Source organism: Tribolium madens, unplaced genomic scaffold (genome assembly GCF_015345945.1).
Source record: "Tribolium madens isolate multiple individuals breed KSU strain unplaced genomic scaffold, Tmad_KSU_1.1 Scaffold_19;HRSCAF=116;Tcas5.2_LG9, whole genome shotgun sequence".
Taxonomy (NCBI): domain Eukaryota; kingdom Metazoa; phylum Arthropoda; class Insecta; order Coleoptera; family Tenebrionidae; genus Tribolium; species Tribolium madens.
In genome coordinates this window covers 7,074,628-7,095,905 of record NW_025400983.1, presented here as the reverse complement: position 1 = coordinate 7,095,905, position 21,278 = coordinate 7,074,628, and the positions used below count along the sequence as shown (strand labels likewise).

Genomic DNA, 21,278 nt, shown 5'->3' with positions numbered 1-21,278 from the left:
AATTAATAAATTAATTGTCAAAGTGACATATATAGTTGTCAAATAAATAAAACCGTCAGTGTGACAGGACTTAAAAAGCAGAGAAAAATTAACTTTTCTTTTCACTGAATCAGAATAATAAAGTTATAAGTAAGTACAGATTTGCTTGTTTCAGGTGAAGCAAAAAATGTTTTTCCTTTTCCAGTTTTGGCTTAATATCAATGATAAAAAAAAWTTTCCTCTTGTAAACTCAATCCGGGAACATACTGTAGAAGTATATTTTTTAWTCAGAAAAATTTTTACCTTAAAAATTCTACTACTTGCAAATCATCCATCAGTCATCACTGATCAAAAATGTGATTTTTTTAAAAAACAGAAAAAAGTAGCCAACAATAATTTCTTTTATACTACGTAAAACKATACTAAAACTAAATATGTACTATAGTAATACTATAACTGCAATACTAAACCAATTTTTGCCAGATTTATGCAAAAAATAGAGTATATGCATATTTTTTTTCACGGATTCTAGAATTTCAATATTTTTTTATATTATTTTACGTAATTTTTGTTCCAAGTTGCTGTGGAGTGTGAAGATACTCGTAGGATGTGGAAAAAGTTAAAACCTAACAATAAAACGGTATAACTAGGAACCCGTGGATATATTCACACTAAAATAAAAAAAAACATTTTGTGCAGGAAGTAAACCCGTGCTAAATTAGTTATTAATTAATAACAACATTGTGTGGAGTTGTGTTTGCCATGAWTAAATAAAACGTTTGTTGAGGATAATTTGTGAATGGCAAAACAAGCAGTGTTAATTACGAAAAATTCGCAAAAATTTGGTAAAATCRCGTATTAGAAATCATTTTGGCAAATTGTGCTTCCATTTCGTTAACATCTCTCTCGATCACCTGAATTTGTGTGGGAATTTCGTTAGGGATGCAATCACTGACAATTACATTGAGTAAACATGTAACTTGGGCAAATCGAAGAGAACTTTTTTTAAATTTCCATTTTCACGTTCGGAAAATTTCGAGAGGGGAGTGTATAATAAGGCTCATACGTCTCTAAGGATTGTGCATAAATTACCGTAACTTTATTAAGTAATTTAGCGAGTAATTGGTGCTTTTATACGAAAATGAAAGTGACATCCGATGGGAAAAACGTTTTTCTAGAATCACCAATATTGTAATTAATTGGATAGATTAGCAAACGGAGTGAAACGAAATTTATACGTGTGATAGAAAATGAGATATGGGAGAGGGTGAAATAAGAGACTCGGAGGAGAGAGGTGCATTTTGCAATGCATTTTTGATACGTAAAATATGTGAGCGAACACAAGGGAGTTTCGGGAATCGCAAAGGGATGGTTTTAAATGTTGTTCACACGATATGCTCGGAGTTGTTTCGTTATTTTGGGAATCAAAACAGGGGTAATTCCGCTAAGTCGTTATTTTAGCTTTCGCATGGAAAGGTATGTCAACAATAAATTTTATTCGCGTATTTTTAAAATACATTTTAGAGAAAACAAAGGTAATTTACTAAAAAAGGAGGCGTTTTAAAGTAGGAAGACATGTAGTCTACTCGTACGAGAAGATTCTAAAAGAATGATAGTGTACTCGTATTTCAAAAATAAAATAAAATGAAGTCATTAAACGTGGTTAATTAAATAAGTTTACTATATTATTGTATTATACGGATTTACACAGGCCTGGAAAACGGGCGAGTATTATCTAATTAAATATGTTTTAAAACCCTTCTAGCATTTAATTTTTTGGCTTATGATAATCATACTGATATAACTCTATTACCTATTAGTTAATACTCATAATTAGTCAATATTAATCATAGTAAAACAAAATATTTTAAGTGATATAAAAAAATTATAGAAAAAATTAATAAACATTATTTTTGTAATTTGCTTCCATTTTAAGTATTTTTTTTTTACAAAAACGGCATAAAAAGCACCATAAAAACGGTATAAAATACATATTAGCGTTGGAAAAGAGTATAAAATCTGTTTTAATATTTATTAATTTTTAATATTTATTAATTAATAACGGGACTGAAAAAATTGTCCCCAAATTTTTAAAAGATTCGACTGTTACCGAGTGTTTTTTTTTAGCACTTTCCTATTCAACCTAATTTGAAATTAGAGAATAAGACTAAAAATTAATTTAAAATAAAAAACGAGCAATTTATTTGTGTTAGGTACAAAAATTAAGTATAAAAAAAAACAAAACAGTTTAGAAACAAAAATATTTTTTTCATTATTTTGTTTGGAAATTGTTAAAAAGAAGTTTAAGATTCGTGTTCATTTACAAATACAATCATTTACAAAATTGCGGATCAAAGGTTAATGACAAAATAAAAAACATTTTTCAAAGCGTTTTTTAGCTTAATAATTAACATCGTTACTGTCACAAAGATCATTCTTTTCATAAACAAACGGTTTTTAATTAGAAACCGGTCAATTTAGCATTTTATTTTCAGTCTTCTTTACTTAATCCACAACTTCCCTGAAAATTTCTCAACAATGGTAGAATAAGTTGCGAACACTTCAATATTCTTAAATTTCTACAAAACTAACTTTATGATAAACAGAATTTTGTTAAAATTGTTTCTGTAAATTTCAAAATTAATGTCTAATTCTAAATACACTACAATTTTAAAAAAATTAAGAGAAAAATAAAAATCTCTTTAGTTTGAGCAAAATCATAAAATGTGTGTTTTGATTGTTAGTTCAAAGTTTGATTTTTTAGAGTAAAATTCGAATAAAATATTAACTAAAAGGATTTTTACAAAAGTACATTTAATTATAGAAAACAAATCAGGAAATTTAAAATTTTTCTTTTTTTGGAAACTTTGTACAATTTTTTTTGACTTATCACTACTTTTTTTGCCAATAAATACCGTGCGATAAAATAAAAAAATAAATTAGAGTAGGCGTCGATTAAATTCTACAGTTGGCAAACACACACAAACTGAAAGTGATGAAAATGACCATCAACCGTTTTCCTCTTGTACAGCAATCAAAATTTTCTGCTCCAAAGTGAACATTAGTTCACTCAAAACGAATAAAACGTAAACTTGTCAAAGTTTCCGCTGACATTTGATGTCAAAAATTAGGATTGCCATCTGAAGGAGTTTAATCATCACCGCCCACTCTAATTTATTTTTTTTTTTTGATCGCACGGTATATGGAAGCGTTAGACCAGTTATTGGTAAAAGTAAATGATTAACATTTAATTTTTAGTCAAAAATTCAAGAAATTTAAGAAAATTTTGGAAAGATTTTTGAGCATCAACATGTATGTAACATGTATGTATTTATTTTACAAATATTAAAAAATCAAAGGTTTGGAATCAACTGACGGACAGTTTTCGATTTCGCATTGTCAAAAGTAGGTTAGCTATGTTTATTTAAAAATCATTTCTAAAAATTGCGATTCTTTGAAAAAACACTGAAAAATGTCTTTCAATTCTTGAAAGCATAATTTTAGTAATAGTAATTAACAAATTTACTTTGCTTTTCTTAAACAAGCTTTTTTTAATTAATTTTTTTTTGTTCTCTATTCTTAAGCTGCTAAAAATCTTAAATCTTTCTTTGAGAAAAGGCTTGTAAAAAATAAAAAAGTAATTACCTATTTAAGAATAAGTAACTTGATTCTCTGTATTTTGGAATTAACGCCCAAAATAAATTCTAAATACAACACCGTTTTCAAAAAATAGAAAACAGCTCGCGCTTTAAATAATAGTAAAAAAAAATTAAAGACCACACGATTCTAAAAAACCGACAAATCTAAAAAAATTACGAAAACAAATTTTCGTAAAAATATTGAATTAGCAAATCAACTTAGCAAACCCTTCACCGTTTCGATACTTTTTTATTTATAAAGAAATCACAACCTTGTAGAAAGTAACATTTAATGAAGTTAGTTTACAATTCAGTCAGTCAGTAGAATATTTACAATAATAATCTATATTAAATGTACATAAACATTTACATAATTAAACTCTAGAAACATCATCAAGCCTCCCTTGCGTCCAATCCATTTAATCCTTCTTACAGTGATAACAAGAGCAGCTAACGGCCGATTTAAAAGTTAGCGTTCGAACACCATCCACGCATAAAACTCGAGCTTCAACAGGTTCCGTCTCCATTATATTACAACATTGTCCAACGGAAGTAACAGGTTGCGTTGGAGTGGCTTTAGGTCCTGACGGTACCGCCCAACTTTCGCAAAAACCTCGACAGGCGTTCGTCGTCATATGAAATTCCACGCATTCGGGAATGCTAATCTTTCTAGTATGCCCTGAGACATTAAAATTAAAAGTTCATTAATTCAACCCAARATTTTCAAACTTCCTTCCACTTACCGACTTTGTGACATCCGGGCTTTTGCCAAGCGTCGCGAGCGTTTACAGCCTTCACCATAAAAGCGTCCGAAAGTGACAGAAGAGTGAAGAGAAGCCAGCATGCCAGCATCCTGAAAAAATCCAATTTGATTAAGAATTTGAATAATTAAGTTTCGCACCCACCTGGTGGAACGCCGTCGATGCTACGGCGTCAGCGTCGAGACTTGGAATGAAGGGATGAAACACCGTTGTAATGCTTTCTATCTTGCTTCTACCCCCACTATTTCAACACTACATACACCCCCGTAATGATGACGTACTTCTTCGAAGAATGAATAAAATATTTGTGACAATTATTTCGTGTTTTTTAAAGCGTTCATCCAAGGATGAATCGCTCTGTCCCGGAAACTAAATGATCCGTGAGGGATTATATGGCGCAAAAAGGATTTTTGCATATGAATGCTGTAAACACCTACGCGCTTAAAATGATTTCCAGGTGTAATTAATATTAAAAGTGAATTATTAAAATTGAAAAATTTTAATAAATAATGATAAGTAAAAGGTTATATTGGCCGCAAATAGTTATTTATTGTAAAAGTGTGTTTTATCCACCCAAGAATGTTTAACGGTAACAGTTCGAGYGGTTAATTTTCTTAAGTCGATAAAATGCGACTAACACACGACTGCAATATAACGTTTTATCCACAATCACAGGCCCAAATTRTTCCAAACTTAATTAATGCCTCTTTTTCACAATGACCTATGTTGTTATATTCTATATTCTATATTGTGATTTTGAAATAATACAGAGTGAGTCACTTATAATAAAGACCTTAACCGATTTTCAGACACAACTYAAAATACATTTTGGCTTTTGTTTGAAAAATTTAGATTATTAAATTTAAATCAAAGTGGTTCTTGATACGTCATTCTTAAATCTGACAGTGTCATTAATTAAACTTTTTTTCTCTTGACTTAAATATAAATAAATGATGAAAAAACTGACATGATTTTGATATACAGGTACTCATTTAACGCTCCTGGTAAGATCTCCTACGACGCTCTAACTTGAGATGCTTTATTTTTGAGACACCCTGTAATTTCTTGTGTCTGCTGATGAATATAATCGTTTTCATATTAATGTGCATCGAGTAGTCGTTGAATGGGATCATTTCAAGGTGGCAACCATGCGAAAATTCAAACAACCTTCCCTAAAAATTAAAAAAAAAAAATTAAATATAAAGCAGATAGTTGTAATCCTTAGAGTATAGCTTTTATGAGAAAAATGATTTTGTAGTGGGTTGCCATTTAAAAAAATATTGTTTTTTGTAGAACTCAAAAACAAAAGGAAATTTCGAACAATTTTTTTCTTGTTAAATCATCACATTTTTATAGTACTTTATCACTCATCAAATAGTTTTTTCAAAAAATAAATAGTTTAACCAAAAAACGTTTGGTTCCATACTTTTTATTCAATGAACTAGCAAAAAATAATTAAAATTAACAACGTAATTAACATAGGGTGGAAAACATAAAGATTTTTGTTATTATTGATGTGATTACATTTGTTCTGAATGACAATGACACTGTTTGTGTGAATCGACCTTTAAATTAAAGATGCATTTAGACTTCTACAACATACTTGATGCACATTAATATGAAAAAGAGACACACTGTCACATAATTAGATCATACCTACATTATCTAGTAGACGCTAAAAAACTTCTTTATAATAGATAAAAGCAATCTTTAAATTCATTACAAAATAAACAATAAAAATTATTCGAGATATCAAATTTAAGGTTAATAAGAGGAAAATTGAAATTAAAATGGAGATTTAAAAGCAAGTTTAAAAGTTACAAAATAACAAGAAAAAATGCCCAAAACTTGTTGAAACTGTAGACTTTTCATTGTTTTGAAAAGTTTTGACTTAAAGTTTCCTAAATTTTTATGCATTTACATGTTGTAGGTTTCTTAACCTTACATCAGGTGGTTACATTAAACTAGTCTTAAAATGGCTACTTACATTGCGCCTCAAAACCGTTGAACGCAAATGTTTCAAATTTCCATTCGAAATCGAAGAAAAAAGAAATAAAAACAAACATTTCCACTTTGCATTATAAAAAACCAAACAAATTCACACCTTTTGCAATATTTATGCAAAACACTTCACTATGGAACTTTTAAACTTGTAATAGTGGCCCTTGGAAAATAAACAAAAGCGGGGGATTTACACCAGTTACATCCAAAACAACCAATCAAATTGCCCGATTTCGGCTTACCATGGCCTCCCCCATTTCGACTTCATAAAAAATTTTGATTTAATATTTGGTACTATTAAAAAAACGCTATTGTAATCAAGTCAAACGTATAGCAAAATAAGTATTTTAAATTGAATTAAGTAAATATTCCCTGTGCTTGCTGCAACATTTTCGGAGTGACCTTGGTGTAGGTTACGTTATGTCACAAATTTGACATTTGTGATCAGCTGATCTCTCATGTAAACAAAAATCCATTTTCTGTTCGAATCTTGATAAAAATTGTTTAAATAATGATCGAGGATAGCCTCGAAGAGGAATTGCTGCACGAATTCAAAGGTGGAACGTTAACAATAAATCCCGAAAACAAATTAAACAATGATAAGCAGATAAAACCGGAATCTCCTGATAAACCCGATAAAGACTCACCCCCGCCAAACAAAAGTGATAATTATTGGAGCTCGAATTTCATATCACCCCTCACATCAATACCAAATAAAAGTAAGTGTAATATGGTTGATAATCCATACGGAATATGTCCCTTAACACCGGTCTCATATTGTGCCCTTCCACATGTAGTTTTAGTACGTGTGATTTGACTTCGCCGTACTTTTCCTAACACTGAAATTTCAGTCACTGCAAGTATTTGGTGTAAGAATCCCAAAGCACCCACACCAACCAAAGAAAATACCATCCAACAAGCAATCTCCATCACCGAAAATCCCAACAATTACTTTACTTTTCGCGAAAGTGTGCTAGCGAGGGCTTTGGGCGAGTGTAAGGAACAGTTCCTTGATGAAGAAGCAGATGGGCCTTTGGTCGAAGCTTTCCTACTCACACAGTATGCCCCCAAATAACTTCAACCCAAAATAATTACAAAAAATCGTAGGATTAGTCACTGGAATTCAGATAAAGAAAGACTTGTTCTACTGACACCTAAGACTCTCGTTGTTTGTAAATATGACTTTATTGCTTTGAAAAGACTGGGGTACAAAAAACTACCATTAGAGTTAATTGATGAAGTCATTTATGGCGAGTTGACCTATCCAAGTGCGTCACTAATACCGTAAGTGTTTTGTCCTCTTAATTAATAAGTGCGAAAATTTACAACTAAAATTGTGATTGATTATTAATGCCAGCCAAATGAATGGATTTGTTGATGGATTATCCAATGTTTTGGAGACTTGCCTATTTGCCAAATGGTCAAAAGGCAACAGCAAGCCGATGAGTAACTTTTATCAACCTAGGTATAGTTTTAAACATGCATGATTTATTTTTAATAACTTTTTGATGTCACTATACAAGTTCGAAAAATATTAATTGCATATTTAGGATTTAGAGATAAGACAGGTTGGTTAATCTTATGAAAAAACTTTAAACCTCTATGAATATTGACCTCAGAATAATTAATCAACGTTTAAGATGAAATCAATAAAATAAAAATCAAGGTATTCAAAAAAAAAGTTCCTAAAAAAAATAGGTTTTGAGGTAACAAAAGATTAAATAAAGACTAAAGATCTTAACAGTAAAATAAAATGCATACAGACTGTGTCAGAACTCGCGCCTCAGAGAAAAATTTCAAGTAAGATAAGATACCAGGAAAAAACAGAGTTACATTTTAGGATACAGTTTCCTTGTTTCCTCTTCTAATAGCCTGTAGCAAAAAACTTGGAAAATTATTTTTTCAACAGAAATAAATAGAATCAATGTGCAAAATTAAAACTCTCATAACTTCGAAATTTTTATAGACAGAATTTTTCAACGTTTTCCCGTGTTCCTGGTATCTTACCTTACATGGCATTTTTCTCTGGGGCGCGAGTTCTGCCGCACCCTGTATATGAATGTCAGCTAAATCATGAGATTATAACGTGTAGAAAGTGATTATTTTCATACTATGTGTTGCTCGTGGACAGTTATTAGAAAAAAAAATAACAAAAGCATTTGTTCTTTATTTCATAATTTTTTGAAAATAATCGAGTGATAAAGTGAAAAATTATATTTGGCAGAAACCGCCACATGAAGGGTGTCCGTTTGCTTTGGAACAAAAACAAGCCTGAAAACCTAGGCGTCTACTGGAACCCGTTTAACGAAGATGTCCCCTTCTGCACTTTCACCTTTCACCCTCTATTTTTCCACAAAGGTAGAGAAATTGACATTTTTGGCTTCCATTTATTTTTTAATTCCAGACTGCGTCGATGAAAAACTAAAAAATCTCTACTCGTTAGACTCCTTTATCGAAAAGATCTCAAAAGCTATTGCCGACTTACCGAGAAATAATGAACCGAATCAGGAGCCTTGCATTATACAAGAACGGGATATAATTTTGAATAGTTATGTGGGAATTGGATCTGTTATACACAATCGGAATTCATTGGGGTTTTTTAAAGTTAGAGGCAAATTCAGTTTTTAATGTGATATCGGATATTTTATCTCTTACGCGCACAATTTTACGATCTGATTATTCTCGCAATATTAAATGCACCAACTGTTGTTTACACGTCTGTATATACTATTTGAAAAGTATTGTTATTATTGGCCTATTTATCGTCTAAATAAACTATGGAAAAAATAGGTTTTATTCTACTTAAATTAATGCTAAAAATACTTAAGATGAAAGGTCAAGCAATTCTTTTAAAATGGCGTTTTCTTGCGATTTTTTAAGATTCTCCTTAAAGGTACAACAAGCTTCTCTTATAATCTTAAAGTTTTCGTCACTATAGTACGGCTTTATTTTTAAACTTCCAACACTATTACTACTCTCATTCAACACTTGAGCGTTTTCTTTAGAATCTATCGTGACAGGACTCTCATTTACTCTCAAATGCTTCAAATTGTAAGTAATTTCCGAAATCCAGCTCGATATAATTTTAAGTTCTTTCTCAAAATCTCTTTTCAACTCGTCATTAGTCACAGTTAAGTTGTCAAATATGTTAACCCCAACTTCAAAACTTTCCTCACTCATTTTTTCCATTCCAGTCTCCAAGACTCCAGAATCGCTCATATTTTGTGTTAATGTGATCAGAGAATTGTAATTTTCTTCCAAATGCTCGTGAACTTGGAATACATCGTCAATTTTATTTACCATAGACGCCATTTTTATCACTTGCTCTTCTTTGTAAGCATCCGCAAAAATAACGTTTTTGAATATGTTGTAATTCTCCTGGGAAAGGTTGTGCAAAGGCCCCAGCTTTTCCGAAAACATGTCTTGCGAAAAATCGTAACTATTTTCAATCTCCATGTTCACATTAAATTTCTCAGGAGTGAGAAAATTATTGTTTGAAAGTAAATATGAAGGCATTTGGATGGACATAYCGCTGTTTGCTTGACTACACTTTGTGTCTCGGAACGTTTCAGTAAAAATATCGCTTGAAATCGATTTCTCATAAATTGTAATCTCACCCTTCACTATCGATTTTTGAAAATCGCAACGTCTTTTCAAAATGAACTTCAATAGACCTTTGATTTTCATCACTAACCATTTGCTTTTGCAGTCGTGAGGATCCATYGTTTTAATTTGCTCCAAATACGATTTTAAGGTGTCTTGCGACATCAGTCGTGATTTCTTCAAATGGAGTAACAGTTTTTTATGAACGTCTTCGAGAAATATGTAAGTATTAGGTACTTGACTCAATTTTTTCACCGGCTTGAAGAGAATCGGGGACTCTTCACCAAAACCGGAAGAACTTTCGTTCCACATCGGAAAAGTATACTAAAAGGTAAAGATTAATTAAATAAACCGTTTTTTTACCGGTAAGTACCAAAATTTTTTCAATTTAAAAATGCCCAGCTCAAAAATTTGACATTTGAATTTATAATCAGCATTGCCAACCTAGGTGTGCGCAGATTGTTGCATTATTTGTTAGAATTAACTTGTTTTTTTTTTAATAATTTGGGGCGTTATTGATGATTTAATTTTTGTTGTTGTAAATTTAGCAAAATTAAACTTAAGTATACATAATAATTAATGTTTGAGTTCAAATTGTATACGGTAAGCAGCGCCACAAGTGGCGCTTTCACCAACTAAACAGACTTGTTGACAATTTTAGGTTATATTAAATTATTTACAAAAAATGTAAACAAAAAATGTGTCGTTTTTTTAAACGCGCGTCATTTCTAATTGGTATTTTTCTCGGTGTTTTTGTTGCTGTGATACTTAGGATCAATCAAATCCCGAAATCGGGGCCCCCAGAACCAAGAGTCTTTGACTTGACAAAATACCAGAAATGGTTTGAAAGAACAAAATTAGGCCGTCGACCGATCTCATTTGATGTTTTACGATACAGCAATAAGTCATTCCACTTGGAATCACAATATCTTCATGAGAGGATTTCAGTTTTGTGTGTAATTTTAGTGAAAACCCCTAAAAATGCAGATGCCGTCAGGGCGACATGGGGGCGCAGTTGCAATCAACTACAATTTTTAAACTTAACAACGGAACGTAAAAAAATTCCAACTATTAAGAAAAATGGACAGGAGTCATCTTGGGCCTTACTTTGTGAATTGTTAAAAACACTACCTGAAGAATTTAAGTGGATTTTAGTCGTTTACGATTACACTTTTGTGTTGGTGGAAAATTTGAGATTATTTTTAAGTGGGCTTGACCCCCAGGATAAATATTATTTGGGCCACGCTGTACAATTTTGGAGCACTGAGTATAATATGGGCCAAGCTGGGTATGTCCTAAGTCGAGGAACTGTCCATAGCTTTAAACAAAAATTCAGTGATAAAAATTCTTGCACACAAGTTCGAACATATAGAAATCAAGAAGACTATTATTTAGGTAAAAGTCTTTTATCACTTAATATAACCCCAGTTGATACTAGGGACTCAAATGGGTTATCAACGTTTCACCCATATAATCTCCATCATGTCTTTTTCCCGGAGAGAAATCAAAAATTGAGTGTTTTTCCGCATCGGTGTTGCAGCCCACATACTGTGGCTTTTCAAGTGAGTTGAAAAATTGTGTATGTAACAACTGATAAAAAATTGTAGTCAATTGAAGGTGACAAGATGTACACTTATTACTACATATTATACACGCTTCAATTGTTTCATTATGGCGAGTTTGGGAACAAGGCGCCCCTCAAAACAATAGAAGACGACCAGGTTTGTGTTTTTGTGGGTTGAATTATTTTTTCAATTGGAATTGTGTTCTCAGATTTGGAAAAGCTTCCTGAGGGACCGCGACATCTCGGAGAACATCTCCCCCGATCAGTATTACAAAATCTGGGAAAACATCGTCGACGACCCCACTTCCTTTGCTAAACACATGAAACGCGAAGAGTATTTCGATTATAACTGAGGTTGTGATAATCCGTCCAATTATATTTTTGTATTTTTTGAATAAAAGATTTTAAACATTTTGCGCGTTTCATTTCCCTAAATCAGACTGATAAATGATAAGAGTTCGTCGAAACGGCGTCTGGTCTTCCCATGCAGTTTTTATCATTTTTGCGACCCAAATTTAAAACTTGCCTTGACACGTATTTTATCAAGTTCTCTAAACTTGAATTTTTTGATATTCATTTCCACTTCCTCTAATCCACCTACCTACCATAAAATGTTCCACAATTTTAGTCAAGCAGACGGGAAATATCTGCATCTGATGCAGGCACGTGTTTTGTTAAAGCTGTTGGGGGTACTAGCTTAGCTCTTCGTGGGATTGATAAATTGCGAATTTGGTTCACTATAAATTCATTCGAGTATGAAGTTTGGATGTTAGTAGTTTGTGAGTTTGAAAATGGAAAGGCTTTCGTGCCTTCTGTTGTTTATTTTGGTGTTCCCAAACTTGGTTAAATTAGAGTTACCACGATATTTGCATGCAAAATATGGCATGAGTSCGTCGCCCAGTCCTCACTCTGTCAAAAGGTAAGTGTTTTTCATTATTAGCTATTACCAAGAAAATCACTTTGGTGGATGCGCCAGACTAGTATAAAAATACACAAGGATCAAAAGATGTTTTTATATTACTTTTACTACTTAAAAAAATGTAACTCGAAATTTATTATACTGTCAGAGGCAATAGAAGCGTTAATAAAAACTACTCTAACGCAATAATAACACTAAGTTTAAGCTAAGTACCTACTTTAATTTAAAATATTTAAAAAATAAATAAAATAAATATAAATAATTAAAATAATATAAATAGTTTATGAAAAAGGATTGAATTCTACTCCTAGTCCCCTACTATGTGTGTTAATTAACTTCTTTGGTCTTATATTTAACCTTAAATTAGTTTTAATGTTCTTGTATTTTATTTTATATTTTTTATAAACGGCAAAAAGTAATAATGGAAAAACATTAGTGAAATATGACAAAAAACTCTTCTAAACCTCTTAGGTATATTATAAAGTAAAAAACTTAAATACATAATCTATTATGTCAATAGCTTCCTATCCTAGAGGAATCCACGATTGTATTTAAGAATTTTTTTTACGTATAATTAGTCTTTTGAGACAATAAACAACTAACAATATTACAGTAAAAAATATTAGTCAAGCGAATCTTGAATGGCGTTAAGATCCTCCAAAATTGTCCACAGTTAATCCTATCTTTATAAAACTCATTTTCTCTTAATTTTATCCTAAAATTAGTTTTAATTTCCTTCCAATTTACTTGAATGTTTAATTAAAAAAAATATTAGTTATTAAGTAGTAAAAACATTAATGAAACAAAAGGTCAAATTTATTTAGGAAATCTCTAAAATTAAAAAAAAGGTGAAAATGCAAACTCTTCTTACTAGTATTAAATAAAACAAACAATATTTTAATTTAAATCTAAAACACTGGAAAGAAAAACCAAAAAAAATTTCTTAAAAACAAAATCTATTAGAATGAAAAAGGGGCAATAGCAATACAACTAGGAAACGTATTATAATACAATTCACAATTAAAAAAAATATGTTTTATGATAAAAAACGTGTAGACTGAGGAATTTACTAAACGGAATATTTTAGTAGCATAAATAACAAAGGATAGTAGGAACCAAACATTATTTCTTTAAACTATTTATTTATTAAAGAACTAATTGATGAATAATAAAGTATGTACTATAAAAAAGTGGACATTTTTTGTTTTTTTTTTGAGTTTTGTAAAACTTTTAATTTTAATTATTTATGAAATTTGAAAAAAAAAAATTCAAACGCACTGGATTATAAAAAACGCTCCAAACCACAACTTCAATAATTTTAAAGATATTATCATACTACTTAACAGTTTTTTGTTATCAAAAGGGTAATAAATAATAAATAGTGAGCTTGTTGAAAGACAATTTAACCAGGAATCCAAAAATTATGATGAAAGTGATGTCACTTTCGGTAAAACACGAAGCAGCTTTCATTGAGCATCTATCCCAAAGAATAGATAACAATAAACTATGCAACTTTGTACAAAAAAGTTTTGTTATATCTTTCAAAATACTGGAGTTGGGACATTTTTCATAATCCAGGTTGTATAATGTTGCCATTTATTAACAAAATAACCTCAACTAAAAAAAAATAAAATTTTCTTTAAAAAAAAAATCACATTTTTATAACATTTTAATTTTTATTAATTATTATTATTTTCCGTTAAAAACTGCTTGGTTCCACACATTTTGTTCATTAAAAGATTAATAAGAGCGATGTATTTAGAATTCAATAAAAAAGTTAAAATAATCAAAATAAAGAAATAACTAGGTATTGCTTTATTTGTGTACTTTTATCTTAGTTGTTAAGCCCATGCCTGATTCCAACATCAATTTCTTCCAATTTCCTTCTTTTGTATTTATTTTTAGGGACTTCAATGCTTAATAAAACGACCAAAAAGAAATTGTTGATTGGAGATCGTTGTTGCACACATTGGAAAAATTCAATAACAATTATTTCTAGAATCAATCAACTTCAAACRTTTTTCATACATAAAAAATAGAAAGAGCTATAAAGTAACCCTTCAATTTCAATAATTTATACTTAAAATATAAAATTTTATTAACCACAGCCAAATATTTTTTTAATCAAAAAATTTTCAGCGGTGTGAAGACCAAGACGAAAACCGCCCCCGCCCGCCCCCCGGACTTTGGCTCGAAATTCCGCGGAGGTAAAATGCACTAGCCCTTATCATTCCGGAAATTGCGGTCCCAAACACAGACTGATACCCTAATCTCCCTAATTACTTCCTTACTCTATTTCAGGATGCGATTCCGAACCCCCCAAACCTCAAAATGCAGGAATTCGTTGCTCGCAATACAGCGGTTGTCGCGCTGATTGCGAAAATCTTTATCAATTTCCTAACGGCGCCACACAACTATTTATCACATGCGAAAATGGCCGGTGGATAATCGAGGGAGGAATGTGGCCATATGTGCCTTCCTGTCAACGTAATTTTATCAAAAAAAAAAAAAAGATAAACATAACTCAAACGCAATTTCAGCGATTTGCGCCCCTCCATGCCAGAATAATGGCATTTGTGTGGCACCAAATCAGTGCCAATGCCCGGAAAATTTCTCAGGACCGTACTGCGAATACGAGGAGAGGCCCTGCATGAATTATCCAGTACTGCCCACAAACTCGCGCCGCTCCTGCTCACACAAGTAATTCAATTAGTCCAAATTCAAATTAATTACCTTTAATTATTTTAAGGACATGTACCGTGTCGTGTTTACACGGCCACCAATTCCCGGATGGTTCAGCCATTGCAACCATTTCATGCAAAAACGGTTTTTGGGTCCCCGATAAAGACAAGTGGAAACAATTACCCGACTGCGAACGTAAATAATTAATTAAAACCAAAATTACAATTAATTAGAATTAAATAAATTGCAGCTACTTGTAATCCGCCATGTCTAAATGGGGGCAACTGTCTTTCGTTCAATCGGTGCCAATGTCCACAAGACTTTCGAGGGCCCCAATGCCAGTACAGTATGTATTAATTATAATTTAATTAGTTAATTAAACTGATTGTTGATAATAAACAGGGACTGATAATTGTGACCCTCACAAACTCCTGTTTAATGGGGGCTATAACTGCTCCGGGGACCAAACAAGTTTCAGTTGCTCCTTGCACTGTCCTGAAGGAATGAATTTTGACTCAACCCCTTCATATCTTTATTCTTGTTTGTACGAAGAAGCCACGTTTAAGCCACAACCAATCCCCCAATGCATTTTTCGTAATAATTTAATTTTTGTAATTGATCTAAATTAATTCAATTTATTTCAGCCGATGGTGTTTCAGGAACAATACGACAAACCTCCTCACACAATTATTACCAAGTGTCAAATCATTCAGGCTTCAATTTAAAAAGTCTTTCAGTAAATGGCTTACCTGATGTTTCTTATATTCCAGCGGGTCAAAGATGGCACTCATATGTAATTTTTTTCGTGTTTTGGATTTAAAAATCATAAGATTTATTTTTAGGATCTTGGAATGTCAGGAAAACAGTATTATGACACTTCCAATGAACTTAAATTTGCAACAGTTAGTCCCTACAACCAACAAGCAAACCTAATTTTTGTCCAAGAAAAATTACCAGAACCTGGGATTTGCGTGACTTGGCAAGGCACTCATTATAAAACATTTGACGGAAAAGTCTTCAGTTTTGACTCGAAATGTGCTCACACTCTTGTGCAAGACTCCACAGATAACACTTTTAGCGTCGTTGTCCAAAATGACCCACAGTGTTATCAAAATCCTTTAGATTGTTTCAGAATCATTCGAATTTATTTTGATAAGAAAGAGTATATTTTGCGGAGGTCGGCCGAAGGCCCTATTTTCGGCACCTCGAAAAAACGGCTCCCGATCCCTGGACAACTCCCGGGATTACGAATTGAAATGTCTGCTCATTACATTATTGTGTCCTTGGATGCCGTTGGTTCAAAAATAAAGTGGGATGGCATGGTAATTTTTTGAAATTTTTGGCCCCCCCATTCAAATATTTCTCTAGCAATTGGTCCAAGTTGAAGTCTCGGAAAGCCTCTGGAACCGCACTCAAGGCTTATGTGGCACCATTGACGGCGATGTCTCCAACGATTTGATTAATAAAAATGGCCACAAACCGCAAACAATCTCAAATTTTGCCTCAAGTTGGAAAATAGAGAGTTTGGAAGAAGAGTGTAACGACGTTCCCTCAGAAGAACACACTTGTGTGGATAACGGAATTGAGGGTTCCAAGAGTCAYCAAGCTACYCTCTTTTGCAAGAAATTGTTAAATGACCAAAGGTTTACCCCCTGYCACGGAGTTGTGGAYRTTAACCTTCTTCTGGAAGCCTGTCGGTGGGACTTTTGCGGGTGCAAAAATCAGGACCCTTCAGTCTGTGCTTGCGAAACTATGAATGTCTATGTGAGGGCTTGCGCCTACAAGGGGGTCAACAATTTGGCAACGTGGAGGGATGAAAACACTTGTCGTGAGTAATTTATTATATTATTTGTTTCATTATTTTTKAYGATATTTAACAAAAAAAGGCAATAACAATGTGATCTTCGACATAAYTGAGTGTTTTTTCRGCTTATTTTTTACGGAATTTTGCAAAATAATTGCGTTTTAGACTGTGAAAGGTGTTGAAATGCTAGATAAAGACAAAAACATAGTTATATATTATACAAGACGATAAAATTGAATTTTATCTTTGAGAGCAATTTGCTCTAATATTTGCGCTAATATGCTCGAAAAGATAATGAAAATTTTATCGTCGTGTACAATATAAAATTTTATTTAATCCTCACTAATTTTGTAGTCAATTTGGTCGATATTTATTTAGGTCAAAGTAAAATTMAACAATGAAATCTAATGTCAAAGATCGTTAGAAACTAACAACYGCAGATATACTACAATGGATGTATTTTTAAAATTTCATTTTAACATGAAGAAAAGCGTAGATAAAATTCAATTTTAACATAGAGGATTGAATAAATGTAATTTTTGACTTAATTTCATAGTTTTTTGTCCTATTTTGACCTAAAATTTTACAAAATAATTGCGTTTTAGCCTAAAAAACTGTATTAAAACGCTTAAAAATTATGTAATTGTTAACTTAATTGCAGGATTTTGCCATAATTTCGCGTTTCTATCTGAAAAATGGCACAAATAAATAAATAATTTTCGGTGTGATTAGGTGTTTTTCGATTTATTTTTTAAGTAATTTTCCAAAATAATTGACTTTTTGACTGAAAAATGTGTTAAAACGCTGAAAAAAGAAGGTATTTGCATCGTTTTCGGCTTAGTTTTAACGTAATGTTAATAAATTTCTGGATTTCTTGTTGAAACCGTGGTAGAAAATGATAAAAAAAGTAACTTTCCGTCTGATTGGATGGTTTTTCGGCTTATTTTATAAAGTAATTTTGTAAAATAATTGCGTTTTAGACTGTGAAAGGTGTTAAAATGCTAGATAAAGACAAAAACAATGTAATTTTTGACTTAATTTCATAGTTTTTCGCCTTATTTTGAGTTAAAATTTTACAAAATAATTGCGTTTTAGCCTAAAAAACTGTATTAAAACACTCAAAAATTATGTAATTGTTAACTTAATTGCATGGTTTTGACATAATTACGCAAATTAGTTGCGTTTCTACCTCAAAAATGGCACAAATAATTTTCGGTCTAACTTAAGGTGTTATTATTCAAGTTACTTTCCAAAATAATTGAGTTTTTGGCTGAAAAATGTGCTAAAACGCTGCAAAAAGGCAAAAGTAATGGTATTTACGTCGTTTTCGGCTTAGTTTTGACGTAATGTTAGTAAATTTCTGGGTTTCTTGTTGCAACCGTGTGCTAAAAAATGGCAAAAAAGTAACTTTCCGTCTGGTGGTTTTTCGGCTTATTTTTGAAGTAATTTTGTAAGATAATTGTGTTTTAGACTGTGAAAGGTGTTAAAATGCTAGATAAAGACAAAAACAATGTAATTTTTGACTTAATTTCATAATTTTTTGCCTTATTTTGAACAAACTAATTGCGTTTTAGTTTAAAAAACTGTATTAAAACACTCAAAAATTATGTACCTAATTGTTAACTTAATTGCATGGTTTTCACATAATTTCGCAAATTARTTGCGTTTCTATATCAAAAATACCACAGTGAATGTGTGCTAGAAACTACCAAAAAAGTAACTTTCTGTCTGATTGGATGATTCTTCCGCTTATTTTTGAAGTAATTGTGAAAAATAATTAATGTTTTGGCTGAAAACTGTGCTAAAATACACAAACATGGCATAAATATAGTTATTTTTGTTACAAGTACCTAAATTACAGTTTTTTCGAACAAATCGTCCGTAAGAACTTTTTAGGTATGTGTTCGTGTTCTCCTATTTTTTTGTATTCGCTTCCAAAAATAGTTATTTTACGGAAACGTTTTAGTCCATAAAATCCAAAAAATACTTATTTTATACATACATATAGCTATTTTTGGGAACGTATACAAAAAAATACAATTTTCGGTCTGTTTTTCGGATTGTTTTTAAAATAATTTTGCAAAATAATTGAGTTTTTGGCTGAAAAACGTGATAAAACGCTCAAAAAAAGACAAAAATAATGTTGTCTTTGACGTAATTGAATGTAGTTTTTTAATATTGTCACTAAATTACTGCGTTTCTGGGTGAAAAACGTGCTAAAACGTCCAAAAATAGCAAAGACAATGTAATTTTCGTAGTGGTTAAATGGGTAGTTTATTGGCTTATTTTTTAAATAATTTTGTAAATTAATTGAGTAGCTGGCTAGAAATGACCTACAGTTATCCATTTATTTATAGTAGTTGCGTTAAAAAAAAATACAGAACTCAAAAACAAAAGGAATTTTTCAACAAGTGATAACATTTTTGATAGTACTTTATTTTTCACCAAAAATTTTATTCTGAAAAATATAAATGCTTGTTTGGAAAAATCACACCGCTGTGTTAAAAAATTCCAGCTATGCAATGCACTGGAGGCAAAATCTACAAACCTTGCGCCCCCCTGACCGGCCAACCCGTCTGCGGGTCCACATCCGAGCACGAAGACGACAAAGAGGGTTGCGTTGAAGGGTGTTACTGCCCCCCTGGAACAGTATTGCATGAAAACAAGTGTATAACTCGCGACAAGTGCCCTTGTCGACTCCGCACCAAACTRTTCCCCCCAGGAGCTGAAGTTCCCAAAGAGTGCAATACTTGCACTTGCAGCGAAGGCAAATGGGTTTGCACCCAGTTGTCTTGCGGTTCCAGATGTGCAGCAGTTGGTGAYCCCCATTATGTCACTTTTGACGGCAAAAGATATGATTTTATGGGGCAGTGTTCTTACTATTTGGTCAAGACTGARTCTTTTTCGATCGAAGCGGAAAATGTTGCATGTTCTGGGGCTATTTCGCAGGCRATGAATTTGCCAGCTTCCCTGGCAGAAGGGTTGCCTTCGTGTACTAAAACCGTGACTTTGAGGGTTGAAGGTCAGGTTATTAAACTCAAACAAAACCATGATMTTGTTGTAAATGGGCAAGACGTGACGAGGATTCCCTACCAAATCGGAAATGTTACGATTAGGAGTGTTTCGTCGATATTTTTGCAAGGTTTCACAAAACGTATTTTTTGGGCAATTTTCCGAATTCTTTTTTCTAGTTGAGCTCCCAAGTGGTGTGCAGGTTTGGTGGGACGGCGTTACCCGTGCCTACATCGACATTCCTGCCAACTTCCGGGAAAAAACCAAAGGCCTCTGTGGCACTTTTAACCACAACCAAAAAGACGATTTTCTCACCCCTGAAAACGATATCGAACAAAGTGTCATCCCATTCGCCAATAAATGGAAAACGAGTGAAAAATGTAACGACATCCCTGATATCCTCAAATCCCACCCTTGCAGTTCCAATATTCACAACCAGCCAACGGCCGAAAAGCACTGCCAAAAGCTCAAATCCGAATTTTTTGCTCCTTGTCATTGGATTGTCGACCCCGAGCCTTACTACCAGGACTGTCTCTATGATATGTGTTCTTGTGAGTTCAAAATTGCGAAATGTTTGTGCCCTACTGTGGCGGCCTATGCTGAGGAGTGCTCGAGACAAGGGGTAAAAATATCGTGGAGGGACAGTGTGAGGGAATGTGGAGTGCATTGTCCAGCAGGACAAAAGTACCAAGTTTGCGGGAATTCGTGCACAAGGACGTGTTTTGATGTAGCCACAAGGTAACTAAATGAGATTTTGAATATTATAATAAAAGAAAAATAAAAAATACCGTTTTCACGTGGGTTTACACTACTCCAGAAAATTAAAGGAACAAAAATTTTTCCTAATTTTTTTGGTGATTTTTGAAAGGCAGTACCTCAGTGATAAATGGTCGTATTTAGATAAAAAAAAAACTGTTATGAAGCTTTAAGTTTCTAGTTTTGAGATTTTTTGGTAAAAAAAAATTGTGCTACGGTTACCACGCAATCCTAAGTAATATTGTGAGAAAAAAATCTAAATTTTCTTGTTTTTGTTTTTGATCCACGGACGTCGGGAATTTTTTTAATTAAGTCAATGCATAGGCCGGATAGCATGTTCGTTCACCTTTAGTATGCTTTTTTCACGTCAATTTGTCGCTGAGATATTTGACTTTAAATGAAATAGGATCATTTTGTCTTTGATCATCGATACCTCAGCAACCAATGACCATACAGAGAATATAAGAATAGTGTCAAAAACTAGAATAAATGTCTTACAAGATCCTTTATGATTTTTGAAAAATATATTTTTTTCACCTTCAACATGAATTTAAAGAAA

General features: G+C 32.3%; 5 protein-coding genes across 7 annotated transcripts in view; 3 read left to right on the top strand and 2 right to left on the bottom strand.

Annotated features, from left to right (window-relative positions):
• Nucleotides 1-3,890: 3,890 nt before the first annotated feature.
• Nucleotides 3,891-6,549, bottom strand: LOC123015554 (thyrostimulin alpha-2 subunit). The gene is made up of 4 exons (XM_044415338.1): nt 6,366-6,549; nt 4,523-4,801; nt 4,361-4,470; nt 3,891-4,296 (listed from the first exon to the last, which is right to left on the bottom strand). The coding sequence occupies exons 3-4, from the start codon at nt 4,467-4,469 to the stop codon at nt 4,037-4,039; spliced, it is 369 nt and encodes a 122-aa protein (XP_044271273.1). The 5' UTR covers nt 4,470; nt 4,523-4,801; nt 6,366-6,549; the 3' UTR covers nt 3,891-4,036.
• A 261-nt stretch (nt 6,550-6,810) lies between these two features.
• On the top strand, nt 6,811-9,187 carry LOC123015553 (tumor protein p63-regulated gene 1-like protein). Of its 2 annotated transcripts, XM_044415335.1 has the most exons (6): nt 6,811-7,098; nt 7,231-7,438; nt 7,487-7,663; nt 7,737-7,844; nt 8,604-8,737; nt 8,784-9,187. In XM_044415335.1, exons 1-6 carry the CDS (start codon nt 6,891-6,893, stop codon nt 9,005-9,007), a joined length of 1,059 nt encoding a protein of 352 aa, XP_044271270.1. In that variant the 5' UTR covers nt 6,811-6,890; the 3' UTR covers nt 9,008-9,187. The 2 variants fall into 2 exon arrangements, with proteins under 2 accessions (XP_044271270.1, XP_044271271.1); XM_044415336.1 differs by lacking the exon at nt 7,737-7,844 and having other exon boundaries at nt 8,784-9,184.
• On the bottom strand, nt 8,779-10,546 carry LOC123015552. The gene is made up of 2 exons (XM_044415334.1): nt 10,356-10,546; nt 8,779-10,306 (listed from the first exon to the last, which is right to left on the bottom strand). Exon 2 carries the CDS (start codon nt 10,292-10,294, stop codon nt 9,203-9,205), a length of 1,092 nt encoding a protein of 363 aa, XP_044271269.1. The 5' UTR covers nt 10,295-10,306; nt 10,356-10,546; the 3' UTR covers nt 8,779-9,202.
• Nucleotides 10,547-10,585: 39 nt separating this feature from the next.
• On the top strand, nt 10,586-11,959 carry LOC123015550 (glycoprotein-N-acetylgalactosamine 3-beta-galactosyltransferase 1-like). 2 transcript variants are annotated; one of them, XM_044415333.1, is made up of 3 exons: nt 10,586-11,544; nt 11,600-11,703; nt 11,756-11,959. In XM_044415333.1, the coding sequence occupies exons 1-2, from the start codon at nt 10,681-10,683 to the stop codon at nt 11,690-11,692; spliced, it is 957 nt and encodes a 318-aa protein (XP_044271268.1). In that variant the 5' UTR covers nt 10,586-10,680; the 3' UTR covers nt 11,693-11,703; nt 11,756-11,959. The 2 variants fall into 2 exon arrangements, with proteins under 2 accessions (XP_044271268.1, XP_044271267.1); XM_044415332.1 differs by having other exon boundaries at nt 10,588-11,544; nt 11,590-11,703.
• Nucleotides 11,960-12,308: 349 nt separating this feature from the next.
• The window catches only part of LOC123012768 (hemocytin), a 24,901-nt gene continuing 15,931 nt past the window's right edge, over nt 12,309-21,278 (top strand). Inside the window, exons 1-12 of the mRNA XM_044410892.1 lie at nt 12,309-12,465; nt 14,605-14,672; nt 14,767-14,952; nt 15,006-15,165; nt 15,215-15,342; nt 15,398-15,493; nt 15,550-15,741; nt 15,792-15,940; nt 15,990-16,469; nt 16,516-16,975; nt 19,467-20,093; nt 20,143-20,701. Of these exons, the coding sequence (XP_044266827.1) occupies nt 12,338-12,465; nt 14,605-14,672; nt 14,767-14,952; nt 15,006-15,165; nt 15,215-15,342; nt 15,398-15,493; nt 15,550-15,741; nt 15,792-15,940; nt 15,990-16,469; nt 16,516-16,975; nt 19,467-20,093; nt 20,143-20,701 (3,233 nt within the window). The 5' untranslated portion in view covers nt 12,309-12,337. The remainder of the gene's footprint in view (nt 12,466-14,604; nt 14,673-14,766; nt 14,953-15,005; nt 15,166-15,214; nt 15,343-15,397; nt 15,494-15,549; nt 15,742-15,791; nt 15,941-15,989; nt 16,470-16,515; nt 16,976-19,466; nt 20,094-20,142; nt 20,702-21,278) is intronic.

Bases quoted from the DNA above. Each gene is read 5' to 3' on its own strand.
- LOC123015553 (XM_044415335.1), top strand. From the start codon at position 6,891: ATGATCGAGGATAGCCTCGAAGAGGAATTGCTGCACGAATTCAAAGGT. The intron at 7,099-7,230 runs GTAAGTGTAATA...CTGAAATTTCAG, and splicing joins CACATCAATACCAAATAAAA to TCACTGCAAGTATTTGGTGT. The intron at 8,738-8,783 runs GTAGAGAAATTG...TTTTAATTCCAG, and splicing joins CCCTCTATTTTTCCACAAAG to ACTGCGTCGATGAAAAACTA.
- LOC123015550 (XM_044415332.1), top strand. From the start codon at position 10,681: ATGTGTCGTTTTTTTAAACGCGCGTCATTTCTAATTGGTATTTTTCTC. The intron at 11,545-11,589 runs GTGAGTTGAAAA...AAAAAATTGTAG, and splicing joins CACATACTGTGGCTTTTCAA to TCAATTGAAGGTGACAAGAT. The intron at 11,704-11,755 runs GTTTGTGTTTTT...TTGTGTTCTCAG, and splicing joins AAACAATAGAAGACGACCAG to ATTTGGAAAAGCTTCCTGAG.
- LOC123015554 (XM_044415338.1), bottom strand. From the start codon at position 4,469: ATGCTGGCATGCTGGCTTCTCTTCACTCTTCTGTCACTTTCGGACGCT. The intron at 4,297-4,360 runs GTAAGTGGAAGG...TTAATGTCTCAG, and splicing joins GCCCGGATGTCACAAAGTCG to GGCATACTAGAAAGATTAGC.